The sequence below is a fragment of the Colobus angolensis genome, unplaced genomic scaffold (assembly GCF_000951035.1).
Source record: "Colobus angolensis palliatus isolate OR3802 unplaced genomic scaffold, Cang.pa_1.0 Scaffold3, whole genome shotgun sequence".
NCBI classification, from domain to species: domain Eukaryota; kingdom Metazoa; phylum Chordata; class Mammalia; order Primates; family Cercopithecidae; genus Colobus; species Colobus angolensis.
In genome coordinates this window covers 5,212,762-5,229,507 of record NW_012116265.1, presented here as the reverse complement: position 1 = coordinate 5,229,507, position 16,746 = coordinate 5,212,762, and the positions used below count along the sequence as shown (strand labels likewise).

At 38.3% G+C, this 16,746-nt stretch overlaps 1 protein-coding gene across 1 annotated transcript in view; it reads left to right on the top strand.

The window, feature by feature from the left end:
• The window catches only part of SPATA7 (spermatogenesis associated 7), a 65,289-nt gene that overhangs the window by 27,988 nt on the left and 20,555 nt on the right, over positions 1–16,746 (top strand). The window contains 1 exon segment of the mRNA XM_011949450.1: positions 15,002–15,135. Within this exon segment, the coding sequence (XP_011804840.1) occupies positions 15,002–15,135 (134 nt within the window).

Below are 16,746 nucleotides of genomic sequence, written 5' to 3'. Positions count from 1 at the left end.
ATTTTGGGCTGAGATGATGGGGGTTTCTAAATATACAATCATGTCATCTGCAAACAGAGACAATTTGACTTCCTCTCTTCCTATGTGAATACCCTTTATTTCTTTCTCTTGCCTGATTGCCCTGGCCTGAAATTCCATTACTATGTTGAATAGGAGTGATGAGAGAGGGCATCCTTGTGCCAGTTTTCAAAGGGAATGCTTCCAGCTTTTGCCCATTCGGTATGATGTTGGCTGTGGTTTTGGCATAAATAGCTCTTATGATTTTGAGATACATTCCATCAACATGTAGTTTATTGATAGTTTTTAGCATGAAGGGCTGTTGAATTTTGTCAAAGGCCTTTTCTGCATCTATTGAGATAATCCTGTGGTTTTTGTCATTGGGTCTGTTTATGTGATGGATTACATTTATTGATTTGCGTATGTTGAACCAGCCTTGCATCCCAGGGATGAAGCTGACTTGATCGTGGTAGATAAGCTTTTTGATGTGCTGCTGGATTTGATTTGCCAGTATTTTATTGAGGATTTTCACATCAATGTTAGTCAGGAATATTGGCCTGAAATTTTCTTTTTTTCTTGTATCTGTGCCAGGGTTTGATATCAGGATGATGCAAAATGAGTTAGAGAGGAGTCTGTCTTTGTTCTTTGGAATAGGTTCAAAAGGAATGGTACCAGCTCCTCTTTATACCTCTGGTAGAATTCGACTGTGAATCCGTCTGGTTTTGGGCTTTTTTTGGTTGGTAGGCTATTAATTACTGCCTCAATTTTAGAACTCGTTATGGGTATACTCAAGGATTGAACTTCTTTAGTCTTGGGAGGGTGTATGTGTCCAGAAATTTATCCATTTCTTCTAGATTTTCTAATTTATTTGCATAGAAGTGTTTATAGTAGTCTCTGATGGTAGTTTATATTTCCGTGGGATCAGTGGTGATATCCCCTGTATCATTTTTTATTGTGTCTTTTTGATTCTTCTCTATTTTCTTCTTTATTAGTCTGGCTAGTGGTCTGTCTATTTTGTTTATCTTTTCAAAAAACCAGCTCCTGGATTTATTGATTTTTTTGAAGGGTTTTTCACATCTGTATCTCCTTCATTTCTGCTCTGATCTTAGTTATTTCTTGTCTTCTGCTAGCTTTTGAATTTGCTCTCGCTCCTCTAGTTCTTTTCATTGTGATGTTAGGGTGTCGATTTTAGATCTTTTCTGCTTTCTCCTGTGGGCATTTAGTGTTATAAATACCCCCTCTAAACACTGCTTTAGTTGTGTCCCAGAGATTCTGGTACGTTGTATCTTTGTTCTCATTGGTTTCAAATAACTTATTTATTTCTACTTTAATTTCGTTATTTACCCAGTAGTTATTCAGGAGCAGGTTGTTCAGTTTCCATGTGGTTGTGTGGCTTTGAGTGAGTTTCTTAATCCTGAGTTCTAATTTGATTGCACTGTGGTCTTAGAGACTGTTTGTTATGATTTCCATTCTTTTGCAATTGCTGAGGAGTGTTTTACTTCCAATTATGTGGTCAGTTTTGGAATAAATGTGATATGGTGCTGAGAAGAATGTATATTCTATTGATTTGGGGTGGAGAGTTCTGTAGATGTCTAGTAGGTCTGCTTGGTCCAGAGCTGAGTTCAAGTCTTGAATATCCTTGTTAATTTTCTGTCTTGTTGATCTCTTTAATATTGACAGTGGGGTGATAAAGTCTCCCACTATTATTGTGTGGGAGTCCAAGTCTCTTTGTAGGTCTCTAAGAACTTGATTTATGAACCTGGGTGCTCCTGTATTGGGTGCGTATGTATTTAGGATAGTTAGGTCTTCTTGTTGCATTGATCCGTTTACCATTATGTAATGTCCTTCTTTGTCTTTTTTGATCTTTGTTGGTTTAAAGTCTGTTTTATCAGAGACTAGGATTGCAACCCCTGCTTTTTTTTTTTTTTTTTTTTTTGGCTTTCCCTTTTCTTGGTAAATATTCCTCCATCCTTTTATTTTGAGGCTATGTGTGTCTTTGCCCTGACATGGGTCTCCTGAATACAGCACACCAAAAGGGCCTTGAGTCTTTATCCAGTCTGCCAGTCTGTGTTTTTTAATTGGGGCATTTAGCCCGTTTACATTTAAGGTTACTATTGTTATGTGTGAATTTGATCCTGTCATTATGATGCTAGCTGGTTATTTTGCCCGTTAGTTGACGCAGTTTCTTCATAGTGTCAATGGTCTTTACAATTTGGTATGTTTTTGCAGTGGCTGGTACCAGTTTTTTCTTTCCATATTTAGTGCTTCCTTCAGGAGCTCCTGTAAGGCAGGCCTAGTGGTGACAAAATCTCTCAGCATTTGCTTGTCTGTAAAGGATTTTATTTTCCCTTCGCATATGAAGCTTAGTTTGGCTGGATGTGAAATTCTGGGTTGAAAATTCTGTTCTTGAAGAATGTTGAATATTGGCCCCCACTCTTTTCTGGCTTGTACGGTTTCTGCAGAGAGATCCGCTGTTAATCTGATGGGCTTCCCTTTGTGAGTAACCCGACCTTTCTCTCTGACTGCCCTTAATATTCTTTCCTTCATTTCAACCTTGGTGAATCTGAAGATTATGTGTCTTGGGGTTGCTCTTCTCAAGGAGTATCTTCGTGGTGTTCTCTGTATTTCTTGAATTTGAATGTTGACGTGTCTTGCTAGGTTGGGGAAATTCTTCTGGTTAATATCCTGAATTGTGTTTTCCAGCTTTATTCTATTCTCCTGGTCACTTTGAGGTACATCAATCAAACGTAGGCTTGCTCTTTTCACATAGTCCCATATTTCTTGGAGGCTTTGTTCATTCCTTTTCATTCTTTTTTCTCTAATCTTGTCTTCATGGTTTATTTCATTAAGTTGATATTCAATCTCTGATATCCTTTCTTCCGCTTGATTGCTTCATCTATTGATACTTGTGTATGCTTCACAAAGTTCTCGAGCTGTGTTTTTCCGCTCCTTCAGGTCATTTATGTTTTTCTCTAAACTGGTAATTCTAGTTAGCAATTCCTCCAATTTTTAAATCAAGGTTCTTAGCTTCATTGCATTGGGTTAGAATATGCTCCTTTATCTCAGAAGAGTTTGTTATTACCCACCTTCTGGAGCTTACTTATGTCAATTCATCAAACTCATTCTCTGTCCAATTTTGTTCCCTTGCTGGCGAGAAGTTGTGATCCTTTGGAGGAGAAGAGGCATTCTGGTTTTTGGAATGTTCAGCCTTGTTGCACTGGTTTTTCCTCATCTTTGTGGATTTATCTACCTTTGGTCTTTGCTGTTGGTGATCTTTGGATGGGGTCTTTGTGTGTACGACCTTTTTGTTGATGTTGATGCTATTTCTTTCTGTTTGTTAGTTTTCCTTCTAACAGTCAGGCTTCTCTGCTGTAGGTCTGCTGGAGGTTGCTGGAGGTCCACTCCAGACCCTGTTTGCCTAGGTATCACCAGTGGAGGCTGCAGAACAGCAAAGATTGCTGCCTGTTTTTCCCTCTGGAAACTTCGTCCCAGAGGAGTACCCACCAGATGCCAGCCGGAGCTCTCCTCTATGAGATGTCTGTTGACCCCTGCTGGGAGGTGTCTCTCCATCAGGAGGCATGCGGGTCAGGGACCCACTTGAGGAGGCAGTCTGTCTCTTAGAGCTCAAGCGCTGTGCTGGGAGAGCCGCTGCTCTCTTCAGAGCTGGCAGGCAGGAATATTTAAGTTGGCTAAAGCTGCACCCACAGCCGCCCCTTCCCCCAGGTGCTCTGTCCCAGGGAGATGGGAGTTTTTTCTATAAGCCCCTGACTGAGGCTGCTTCCTTTCTTTCAGATATGCCCTGCCAAGAGAGGAGGATTCTAGAGAGGCAGTCTGGCTACAGCAGCCTTGTGGAGCTGCGGTGGGCTCCGCCCAGTCTGAACTTCCCGGAGGCTTTGTTTACACCATGAGGGAAAAACTGCCTACTCAAGCCTCAGTAAGGGTGGAGGCCCCTCCCTCCACCAAGCTCTAGCATCCCAGGTCGTCTTCAGACTGCTGTGCTGGCAGGGAGAATTTCAAGCCAGTGGAGCTTAGCTAGCTGGGTTCCACGGGGTGGGATCCGCTGAACTAGACCATTTGCCTCCCTGGCCTCAGCCCCCTTTCCTAGGGAGTGAATGGTTCTGTCTCACTGGCCTTCCAGTCGCCACTAGGGTATGAAAGAAAACTGCAGCTAGCTCAGTGTCTGCCCAAATGGCCACCCAGTTTTGTGCTTGAAACCCAGGGCCTTGGTGGCATAGACATCTGAGGGAATCTCCTGGTCCGCAGGTTGCAAAGACCATGGGTAAAGGATAGTATCTGGGCCGGAGTGCGCCCTTCCTCACAGGAAAGTCCCTCATGGCTTCCCTTGGCTAGGGGAGGGAGTTTCCCGACCCCTTGCGCTTCCTGGCTGAAGCTCGCCCTCTGTGGGCTGCACCCACTGTCTAACCAGTCCCAGTGAGATGAGCTGCGTACCTCAGTTGGAAATGCAGAAATCACCTGCCTTCTGCATTGATCTCACTGGGAGCTGCATACCTGAGCTCTTCCTATTTGGCCATCTTGCCAGCCATCCTATATTTCTTCCAGGTATTCTTTATCCTACCATACTTGCAGAGAAATTCATATATAACAGTGATGTACTCCAAATAACTGTTAACATTTTTTCCAGCAGTAAAGTCATTAAACAATTCTTATAATATTCCATTAACTCCCATTTCCCTTCACTTCATCCTGAACAGGTACTCTGATGAAGGAGAAAGCATTCTGGCAGAAGAATTATGACAAACAGTGCTGACACTTTAGACAACAGCCTTCTGTTTTTCTTCTCTTTCTGCTACTATCCCTATCTTCTTCGTCTTTTCTTACTTTTAACTTTAGATTAAGGGGCTACAGGTTTGTTACAAAGATATGTTATGTGATGCTGAGGTTTGAGATACAAATGAACCCGTCACCCAGATAGTGAGTATAGTACCCAATACTTTTTCAGCCCACACCTCTTCTCCCTCCCCCTTCTTCTAGTCTCTAATGTCTGTTGTTCCCACCTTTATGTTCATGCGTACCCAATGTTTAGCTTCCACTTATAAGTGAGAACCTACAGTATTTGGTTTTCTGTTTCTGTATTAATTCACTTAGAATAATGGCCTCCAGCAACATTCATGTTGCTGTAAAGGACATGATTTGTTCTTTTTCATGGGTATGTAGTATTTCATCCTGTATATGTACCACATTTTCTTTATCCAATTCACCATTAATGGGCACCCAGGTTGATTCCATATCTTTGCTAATGTGGATAGTGCTGTGGTGGATGTGAGGGCATGTGTCTTTTTGGTGGAATTATTTATTTTTCTTTGGGTTTATACACAGTAATGGGATTGCTGGGTTGAATGGTAGGTCTATTTTTAGTTCTTTGAGAAGTCTTCAAACTGCTTTCTGCAGTCGCTGAACTCACATTCCCAACAACAGTGTGTAATTCCTTTTTCCCCGCAGCCTTGCCAACATCTATTATTTTTTGACTTCTTAATAGTTGCCATTCTGGCTGGTATGAAATAGTATCTCATTGTGATTCTGATTTGCATTTCTCTGATGATTAGTGATATTGAGTACTTTTTTATGTGTTGGCTGCTTGTATGTCTTCTTTTGATAAGTATGTCCTTTTCTCACTTTTTAATGGGGTTATTTATGTTTCTTCTTTTTTTTTTTTTTTTTTTTTTTTTTTTTTTTTTAGTTCTTCATAGATTCTTGTATTAGGGTTCTCTAGAGGGACAGAACTAATGGAATATATATATATATAAAGGGGAGTTTATTAAGTATTAACTTACATGATCACAAGGTCCCACAATAGGCGTTCTGCAGGCTGCGGAGCAAGGAGAGCCAGTCCAAGTTCCAAAACTGAAGAATTTGGAGTCCGATGTTCGAGGGCAGGAAGCCTCTAGGATAGGAGGAAGATGTAGGCTAGGAGGCTAGGTCAGCCTCAGTCTGTTACATTTTTCTGCCTGCTTTATATTCAATGGCAGCTGATTAGATGGTGCCCACCCAGATTAAGGGTGGGTCTACCTTCCCCAGCCCACTGACTCAAATGTTAATCTCCTTTGGCAGCACCCTCACAGATACACCCAGTATCAATGCTTTGCATCCTTCAATCAAGTTGACATTCAGTATTAGCCATCACAATTCTTGATATTAGTTTTTTGTCAGATGCATAGTTTACAAATATATTCCCCCATTCTGTTGGTTGTCTGTTTACTCTCTTGATAGTTTCTTTTGCCTTGCACAAGTTCTTTAATTTAATTAGGTCCCACTTGTCAATTTTTGTTTTTGTTGCAATTGCTTTTGAGGACTTGGTCACAAATTCTTTCCTAAGACCAATGTCCAGCAGAGTATATCCTAGGTTTTCTTATAGGACTTTTATAGTTTTAGGTCTTACATTTAAATCTTTAATCCATCTTGAGTTAATTTTAATATATGGTGGTAGGTAGGGGTCTAGTTTCATTCTTCAGAATATGATTTAGCAACCTATCCTGGCACCATTTATTGAATAAGGAGTCTTTTCTCCATTGCTTATTTTTGTAGACTTTGTTGAAGATCAGTTATGTGTGCAGCTTTATTTCTGGATTCTCTGTCTGTTCCATTGGTCTATGTATCTGTTTTTATACCAGTACCATGCTGTTTTGATTACTGTAGCCTTCTAGTGTAGTTTGAAGTCAGATAATGTGATGCCTCCAGTTTTGTTCTTTTTGCTTAGGACTGCTCTTTTTTGGTTCCATATAAATTTTAGAATAGTATTTTCAATTTCTGTGAAAAATGATGTTAGTAGTTTGATAAGAATAGTGTTGAATCTCTAGATTGCTTTAGGCAGTATGGACATTTTAATGATATTGACTCTTCCAATCCATGAACATGGAATGTTTTTCCATTTGTGTGTGTCACCTCTGATTTCTTTCGGCAGTATTTTGTAGTTCTTTTAGATATCCTTCACCTCCTTAGATATTTTCCTAGGTATTTTATTTTGTGTGTGTGTGTGTGGCTATTGTAAATGAGATTGTGTTCTTGATTTGGCTCTCAGCTTGAATGTCATTGGTGTATAGAAATGCTACTGATTTTTGCACATTGATTTTGTATCCTAAAACTTTACTGGAGTTGTTTATTAGTTCAAGAAGCCTTTTGGCAGCATCTTTAGGGTTTTCTATTTATAGATTCATATCAGGAAAGAGATAATTTGACTACTACTTTTCCAATTTGGATGCATTTTATTTCTTTCTCTTGCCTAATTGCTCTGGCTAGGACTCCAGTAGTATGTTAAATAAGAGTGGTGATAGTGGACATCCTTATGATGTTCCAGTTCAAAAGAGGAATGCTTCCAGCTTTTGCCCATTCAGTATGATGTTGGCTGTGGGCTTGTCATAGATGGCTCTTATTATTTTGAGGTATGTTCTTTCAATGTCTAATTTGTTGGGATTTTTTTTTTTATTTAAATCATGAAGGATTGCTAGATTTTTTTTAAAGGTTTTTGCTACATCTGTTGAGATGATCATAAGGTTTTTGTTTTTAATTCTGTTTATATGGTGAATCACATTTATTGATTTGCATATGTTGAACCAGCCTTTCATTCCAGGAATGAAGCCTACTTGATTGTGGTTTATTAACTTTTTGATGTGCTGTTGGATTTGGTTTGCTACTATTTGTTGAGCATTTTTGTGTCTATGTTCATCAGGGATATTGGTCTATAGCTTTTGGTTTTGGTGTGTCTTTGCCAGATTTTGGTGTTATCATTATGCTGGTTTCATAGATTGGGTTTCATAGAATGAGTTAGGGAAGAGTCCTTCCTCAATTTTTTGGAACAGTTTCAGTAGGACTAATACCAGCTATTGGTATATCTGGTAGAATTTGGCTGTGAATCTATCTGGTCCAAGGCTTTTTATGGTTGGTAGGTTTTTTTTTTATTACTGGTTCGATTTTGGAACTCAGTATTGGTCCCTTCAGGGTTTCAATTTCTTCCTGATTCAATATTGGGAAATTGTATGTTTCCAGAAATGTATCCATTTCCTTTAAATTTCCTAGTTTCCATGCATAGAAGTGTTCTTAATAGTCTCTAAGGATCTTTTTTATTTCTGTAGGATCTGTTGTAACATTGCCTTTGTCATATCTGGTTGTGCTTATTTGGATCTTCTATTTTTTCTTTGTTAATCTCACTAACAGTCTATTGATTTTGTTTATCCTTTCAAAAAACCAACTTTTCGTTTCATTGAACATTTATATGGATTTTGGAATCTCAATTTCAAGTATTTCTGCTTCTAGATAATTCTTTTCTACTACTAGCTTTGGGATTAGTTCTTGTTATTCTACTTCTTCTAGTTGCAATGTTAGATTGTTAACTTGAGATCTTTCTATCTTCTTGATGTAGGCATTTAGCACTGTAAACTTGCCTCTTAACACTGCTTTTGCTGCATCTCAGGAATTTTGGTATGTTGTGTTACTGTTTTTATTTATTTCGAGGAGTTTTTTGTTTTGTTTTGTTTTAAATTTCACCTTGTGTTGTTTACCCAAAAGTCATTCAGGAGCAAGTTGGTTTAATTTCCATGTAAAATTATGTGGTTTTGAGGAATCCTCTTGGTATTGATTTCTACCTTTTTTTCCACTGGGATCCAAAAATATGCTTGGCGTTGTTTCAGTTTTTTTAAATTTATTGAAACTTGCTTTATCGTCAAGCATGTGGTTGATCTTAGAGTATGTTCCACATGCAGATGAGAAGAATGTTTATTCTGTGGTTGTTGGGTGGAGTATTCTTCTGTAGATGTCTATTAGGTCCAATTGGTCAAGTGTCAAATTTAAATCCAGAATTTCTTTGTCAGTTTTCTGCCTTGAGGGTCTATCTAACACTGCTAGTGGGATGTTGAAGTCCCCCACTATTAATGTGTGGCTGTCTAAATCTTTATATAGGTCTAGAAGTACTTGTTGTATGAATCTGGGTGCTCCAGTGTTGGGTGCAAATATATCTAGCATAGGTAAGTCTTGTTGAATTGAACTCTTCATCATTGTGTAATGCCCATCTTTGTCCTTATTGCTGTTGGTTTAAAGTCTGTTTTATCTGATACAAGAATAGCAACCCCTGCTCTTCTATTTACTGTTTGCATGATAGGTTTTCTTCATCACTTTACTTCAAGCCTGTAGGTGTCATTACATGTGTGATGGGCCTCTTGAAGATAATAGAAGGTTGGGTCTTGTTTTTTTCTTTTTTAAATAAAAAGTTATTTTATTTTTTAAATAAATAAAAATAAATAAAAAGTGGTTCTTGCCACCTTGTGCCTTTTAAATGGGTACATTTAGACCACTTACATTCAAGGTTACTATTGATGTGTGAGGTTTGAACCTGTCATGGTGGTGTTTGCTGGTTGCTTTGTAGTCTTGATTGTGTAATTGCTTTATAGGATCTGTGAACTTCTGTATTTATGTGTTCTTTTATGGTAGTGAGTATCATTCTTATGTGTGCATGTTTAGAACTTCCTTGAGCATTTCTTGTAGGCTCGGTGATGTAGTTTGGGTATTTGTCCCCACCCAAATGTCACATTGAAATGTAACTCCTAGTGTTGGGATTGGCCCCTATTGGGAGGTGATTGGATCATGTCTGTGGATTTCTCATGAATGGTTTAGCACCACCCCCTTGATGCTGTCCTTATGATAGTGAGTGGGTTCTTGCAAGATCTGGTTGTTTAAAAGTGTATGCCCCTACTGCCTTCCCCTCTCATTCTTGCTATATGAAATGCACATTCCCTCTTTGCCTTCCGCCACGAGCAGAAGCTTCATGTGGCCTCTCCTGAAGCAGATGCTGGCATTATGCTGCCTGTACAGCCTGCAGAATAATGAGCCAATTAAACCTCTTTCCTTATAAATTACCCAGTCTTGGGTATTTCTAATAGCAATTCAAGAACAGCCTAACACACTAGGTCTAGGTATACCAAATTCCTTTAGCTTTTGCTTGTCAGGAAAGACTTTATTTCGTCTTTGTTTTGGAAGCTTAGTTTGTCAGAATATAAAATTTGGGGCTGGCATTTTTTTTTCTTTAAGAAGGTTAAAAATAGGTCACCAAGTTATTCGGGCTTGTAACATTTCTGCTGAGTCCATTGTTAGCCTGTTATTGGTGTTCCTTTGTCTCTAGCTGTCTTTAAGATTTTTTTTTTCACGTTAACCTTAGAAAGTCTGGTGACTCTGTGTCTTGGGGATGGTCATTTTGTATGGTATTTCACAAGGGTTCTCTGAATTTCTTGAATTTGTATGTTGACATCTCTAACGAGATGGGGGAAATTTTCATGGATTATATCCTCTAATATGTTTTCCAAGTTGCTTATTCTCTCCTCTCTCAGGCATGTCAGTGAGTCATAGGTTTGGTCTGTATTTTTCAGAGGCTTTCTTCATTTTTTAAATTCTTTTTTTTTTTTTGATTTCTGAGTGAGTTGATTCAAATGACTGGTCTTCACACTCTGAAATTCTTTCATCAGCTTGGTCTAGTCTGTTAATAAGGCTTTCAATTGTAGTGTGAAATTTCTGTAGTGAATTTTTCAATTCCAGAAATTCATTTTGATTCTTTCTTAATATGGCTATGTTGTCTTTCATTTCTTGGATCATTTTTCTTGCTTCCTTGGATTGGATTTCAATTTTCTTTTGGATCTTTTGGAGCTTCCTTACCATCTAGATTCTGAAATTATGTCTGTTATTTCAGACATTTCAATCTGGCTAGGATTCACTGCTGGAGAACCAGTGTGATCTTTTGGAGGTAAGGAAACACTCTTGACTTTTGACTTTTTGAATTGCTGGAGTTCTTGTGCTAATACCTTCTCATCTGAGGGGGCTGGTATTTCTTTCTTTTCTTTCTTTTTATTGAATTCACTGTCATTTGGTTAGGGCTTTTTGTTTCTATATTCTTTTTTTTCCCTTGAGAGTTTGACTGTGATGTATGTGGTGTGTAGTTGATTGGCTTCATTTCTGGGTGATTTCAGAAAGCTAAGGCTCTGTATGAGTTCCTTAGTTTCCTGCATTGGGTTTCACAGGCATTATGTGTTGAAGAAATTTATTTTTGTTTGGTGTTGTAATTCAGGCTGTGATCCAGTAGATGGTACTTAAAAGTAAGGACCAACACGTAGTCTCTCAGCCATGTACCTGTTTGCATTTCAGTCTGTAAGCAGCAGTGTTCTGGAGAGGGAAGATGGGCAGTGAGACATGACTCCCTCACCAGGTCTGTTCTCAGGCCTTGGTGAAGCCCCCTACAATTACTGGAGCCATACCTGCATTTCATTAGCCCCAGCGGGGGCTTTGGTGAGCTGCACTACCCCCTCACTTAGGGGCAGTTCAAGCTAAAGGTTAGGTCACCAGGGGACCCACAACTTTCTGCACACTCATTGGTCCTCTGAGTTCGGCAGAGTCGGAGCGTGTTTTGGGATTTGTCTGTTGTGGTTTTGTGATGGAGTGGGTCAAAGGTGGGGGATCCCCAGGCATAGCAGTGGTACCACAGATATGCAGCTTGTGTGGCACACACAGCTTGAACTTTTTAGCCCAGCAGTTGGCTGTGGGGCCTGGCTAGCTCATGGTCCCTTGACCTGGTGGGTCTCTTTCCAGCATTCCAGCATCTGCCCCAGGAGCAAGCCTGACCAGCTAGGCTTGTCCCAAGACTTCTGCACCCAGATCACTGGGCTCTTCCAGTTGTTCTCTACCACAGGACTCCCTGAGGAAGAGGCTGTAGCTGGCTAACAGACCACACCCTTCCCAGATCCATCTTCCGGAGTGGGGGATGCCCAACTCCCATGCCATCACATGATGAACCTGCGCCATGTTTTTCTCAGTGTTCTAAGCATGAGGGCTCCAGCTCTGCTCAAGCTCAGGTCACAGATCTCAGCTTTATGCCCCTGGGTGGTGTAGTTGAATCCTGGGGAATTGGGACTGGGCCAGCCCATGATTTTGTTCTCTAGCCCCTCAGGGTGAAGCAACAGCTGTGCAGGGGAGCTAAACTGTTCCCAGACCACCAGTAAAACAATCACGTAGGGCAGTGAAGGCTGTGCTATGGGCACCCTGTTGTGGGAGCAACCAGGCAGTGGTTGTGAGAAGGGCTAGTAAGCAATGGGGGCATGTAGTTCAGATGGACCCAGTCTCCCAGGAAAGGCAACCTTTGCTTTCTCTTGGTCTGGCAGACAGCAGGAGCTATAGTCACTCAGAGCAAAATGGAGGGCCTTGGTGGATGGGTGCCTATGGTCGCATTTTGCCACAGCTGCACTGTGCGTCAGGAATCCTGGGCTCCGTTCGGGTTCGAGCACTGCCTCTGCTGATCTCCAGACAGTTCCCCCTCCAATTCAGATGACTATGGGGGTCGTGGGATCTCTTGTAGCTAGGATCCCAGAGTTCCTTTACTTACCCCTTCCTTAGAACCAGGAGCTAGTTCTGGCTCTCAGCGACTGTGTGCAGGTTTCCCAGCTTCCTCCCTCTTCACTGTGATCTCTGTGTCAACTCTCTATCAATTTGCAGCATTTCCTTTCAAAAGTTCTGTTCAGTGGGATGGTTTACTCAATATTTTAGTTCATCTTGGTGGGAGAGGCATTTCCCAGCTGCATCTATACAACCATATTAGTTGTATCCTACTTTGTTTCTCTACAGATCTGCCTTTTCTGAACATTTCACATAAATGGAATTATTTATATGGCCTTTTGCATTAGTTTTTTCATTTTGCATAATGGTTTTCAGAGATTTGTCCATGTTGTAGCCTGTATCAGTACTTCATTTCTTTTCATTGCAAAATAGAATTGTTACATGAATAATGCCATATTTTGTCTGTTAATCAATTGATGAACATTTGTATTGCTTGTATTTTTCTGGCCATTATGAATAGTGCTGTTACAAACATCCATATACAAGTCTTTTGTGTGTATATGTTTTCATTTCTCTTGGGCATATACCTGGGAGTGGAATTGCTGGGTCATATTGTAATATTATGTTTAACTTTTTAAGAAACTGTCAAACTTTTCTAAAGTGGCTGTACCAATTTGCATTCTACCTCCAATATATTAGGGTTTCAGTTTCTGTATATCCTTGCTAACACTTATTATTGACCCTCTTTAACTATAGCTATTATAGTGAGATTGAAGTGGTATCTCATTGTGGTTTTAATTTGTATTTCTTTCATAACTAATGATGTAGAGCATTTTCTTTTGTGTGCATATGGGCCATTTATATATCTTTGGTGAAATACCTATTTAAATCTTTTGCCTATTTTTAAATTGAGTTTTCTTATTATTATTGATTTATAAGTTATTTTTGTATTCTAAATACAAGTTCTTTATTAGATACATGATTTGAAAATATATTTTCCCCATATGTGACTTGCTTTTTTCTCACGTGTGGCTTTTGAAAAAGTGTAAACGTTTTTAATTTTTTTTCTTTTGAGACAGAATCTCACTCTTCTCACCCAGGCTGGAGTGTAGTGGCTTGATCTCAGCTTACTGAAACCTCCACCTCCTGGATTCAAGCAGTTCTCCTGCCTCAGCCTCCTAAGTAGCTGGGACTGGAGGCGCACACTGTCATGTCCAGCTAGTTTTTGTATTTTTTTTCTTTTTTCAGTAGAGAGGAGGTTTTACCGTGTTGGCCAGGTTGGTTTTGAACTCCTGACCTCAAGTGATCTGCCCACCTCAGCCTCCCAAAGTGCTGGGATTACAGGCATGAGCCACTGGGCCCAGCCAGCATTTTTAATTTTGATTGTCTAATTTAAGAATTTTATAGTTTCAGCTCTTAAATTAGGAATGTGATTCATTTGGAGTTGATTTTTATAGATGGTGTGAGGAAGTTTTACTTATAAATAAATAAGTAGATTTGACAATACAAAAGAACATTTTTCTAATGTTAGTGTCTGAGGACTCTTTTCTCTTTCTACTCACCTATTTTACCTATGAGTAAGATAACAGATCCAACTGAGAAGGTATTTAATTCACTCTACAAGCATTATCATTTGCTGTAATTTAGCTAATACATTCATTAAGCAAGTATTCGAGGATGGAATAGCCTTAAAGTAATATTTCAGTCATTTTAAATGACAAATAGACCTATTTACTTTAACATGCTTGTAATCTTGTTTAACAATTATAACTAAAGCTATATGTACATATAAATTACCTTAGTTTTTTAAGCTTGTAGAGATTTTTATAAATTCTGATTCAAATAAAAGTGATTTTAGACTTGATACTGTCTTGTCCACTAAGTTGGAATCAATTCCAATAGATTTTTAATTTTGTATGAAAAGACAAGTCGTTTTACTGATAGTCAACCTTCTACTTAATTCTGAAATTTGGCTAGCTTTCATTTCATTATTTTTAATCTTTATATAATGATTAGTCTTTGATAACTAGTCAGTGCCTGACATAAAGCACACTAAAGTGTGAAAGCACTTTTTTGTTTGTATTTCCAAATGAATAGCAGTTAAGAGAAATAGAAGTCAGTTGCCCTGATCACACTAATGTTTTTAAAATGTAACGCCACCTTTTGAAGTCATATAAATTTAATACTTTAATGGAATATGATGGTATTAATAATATTTCATTTGGAGAATAAGTCTGTAGACTAGTACAAACTTATGTATTTGGTGATTACATAGTCACAAATAACATGGTTAAGCATTTGTAACTTTCATATCTTTGTGAATAACTGCTAAGAATTGCTTTCTTATGCCCTTAGGCTTGGCCAGTTTGTCATATCTTGTTGGCATTCTTTTTTTTTTTTCTCTTTTGGTAACTACACAAATCTCACTACGTTGTTTGTGTTATTTAAATAGTTAATCCATTTAGAATTTCTATAAATTAAATGTGTTAGTTAATATCTAGAGGCACATGTGAAATAAATAATTTTTAAAATGTGTAACTCTTTATATAGGAAAGTATATGGATTTTTATTTGCATATCATAACATTTTAACAAGGAAAATGTTCCATTTATTACTCGAACAAGACCAAAAAAACAATTTTCTATTTTGTTCCATATTTTGAAAGATTTGTTTTCCCTTTTAGATGCAGACCAACAACGAAGAGAGAAACTCAAAAAGGAATTAGCACGATGTGAAAAAGAGTTCAAATTAACTAAAACTGCAATGCGAGCCAATTCTAAAAATAATTCCAAGTCACTTTTTAACACCTTACAAAAGGTAAGATAGTATTTTTATTTTTTCAAAGCAAATGTTTCTATGGTACTTCATTAGTGGTACAATCTGACTTTGTTTACTATAGTTTAGGGTCAGCAAATTTTTCCTGTGAAGATCCAGATAGTTAATATTTTAAAAGGCTTTTCAGGCCATACAGTTTCTGTCACAACTACTCTGCCATTGGAAGGCGGACATAGACAGTACATAAATGGGCATAACTGTGTTCTGCTGAAACTTTATTAACTGAAGACACTGGGTCAGATTTGGCCTGAAGGTTATAGTTTGCAGACTCCAGTTATAGGTTTTTTCTGATACCTTCAAACATCTGGTTAAATAAGTTCTAGTCCTAGTTTGTGAAGTTTTTTTTTCCCCTTTCTGCTGAATGGATATTAATTTTATGAGATGCTTTTTTGCATCTCTTGGAATGATGATATTATGATATAATTTTTCTCTTTTTAATCTGTGGTTTTTTTTTTTTTTTTTTTTTTTTTTTCTGATACAGTCTCATTCTGTTGCCCAGGCTGGAGTGCAGTGGCATAATCTTGGCTCACTACAATCTCCACTTCCTGGGTTGAAACAATTCTCCTGCCTCAGCCTCCCGAGTAGCTGGGATTACAGGCACCCACCATGACTTCCAGCTAATGTTTTTATTTTTAGTAGAGATAGGGTCTTGCCATGTTGGCCAGGTTGGTCTCAAACTCCTGACCTCCAGTGATTCACCCACCTTGGCCTCCCAAAAAGTGCTGGGATTACAAGCATGAGGCACTGTGCTGAGCCTCTTTTAATCTGTTAGTGTAATGAATTACAACAGTTGACTTCAATGTTAAACCAACTTTGCATTCCTGTTGTAAACAGAGCTTAGTCATGGTACATTACCTTTTTTATTCATTGCTAGATTTAGTTACTAACATTTTGTTTAGAAATTTGGCATCTATCCATTATTGATACTGGCCTGTCATTTTCATTTTTTCTACTCCTTGTGTCTGGTTATGCTAACCTCATAAAATATACTGGGCACTGTTTCTTCTTTCTGTACTCTAGACTAGCTTGTGTACATTTGGGTTTATTTGTTCCTTAAATTCGATGGAACTCAACATTAAAATTGTCTGGGCCTAAAGTGTTTTTTTAATGAGAAAATTTTTGACTACTGATTCATTTTTTAGGTCATTATAGAATGAATTCAGTGTTAGATTTATGTAGGAAGTTGTTCATTTTATGTAAATTTTTGGCAGAGAATTGTTCATACTATTCTCTTAATCTCTCCTGAATATGTATTATTTCCCCTTGTTATTCCTAAGGTAGTTTATTTGTACCTTCATTCTTCTTCGTCATTCTCATCTGAGATTGAGTCAATTCTTTTAAAGGAAAATTTTTTATTGTGTTAATCTTTTCTATTATATTTGTTTTCTGTTTTGTTAATATCTGCCTTTTTCTTTATTTCCCTCTTTGACTTTCTCTGGGTTTATTTTGCTGTACTATCTCTAATTTTATTTAAGTTACTAATTCTCAGCCTTCTTTGCTAGTGTAAGCATTTTTTTTTTTTATTGTACTTTAAGTTCTAGGGTACATGTGCATAACGTGCAGGTTTGTTACATATGTATACTTGTGCCATGT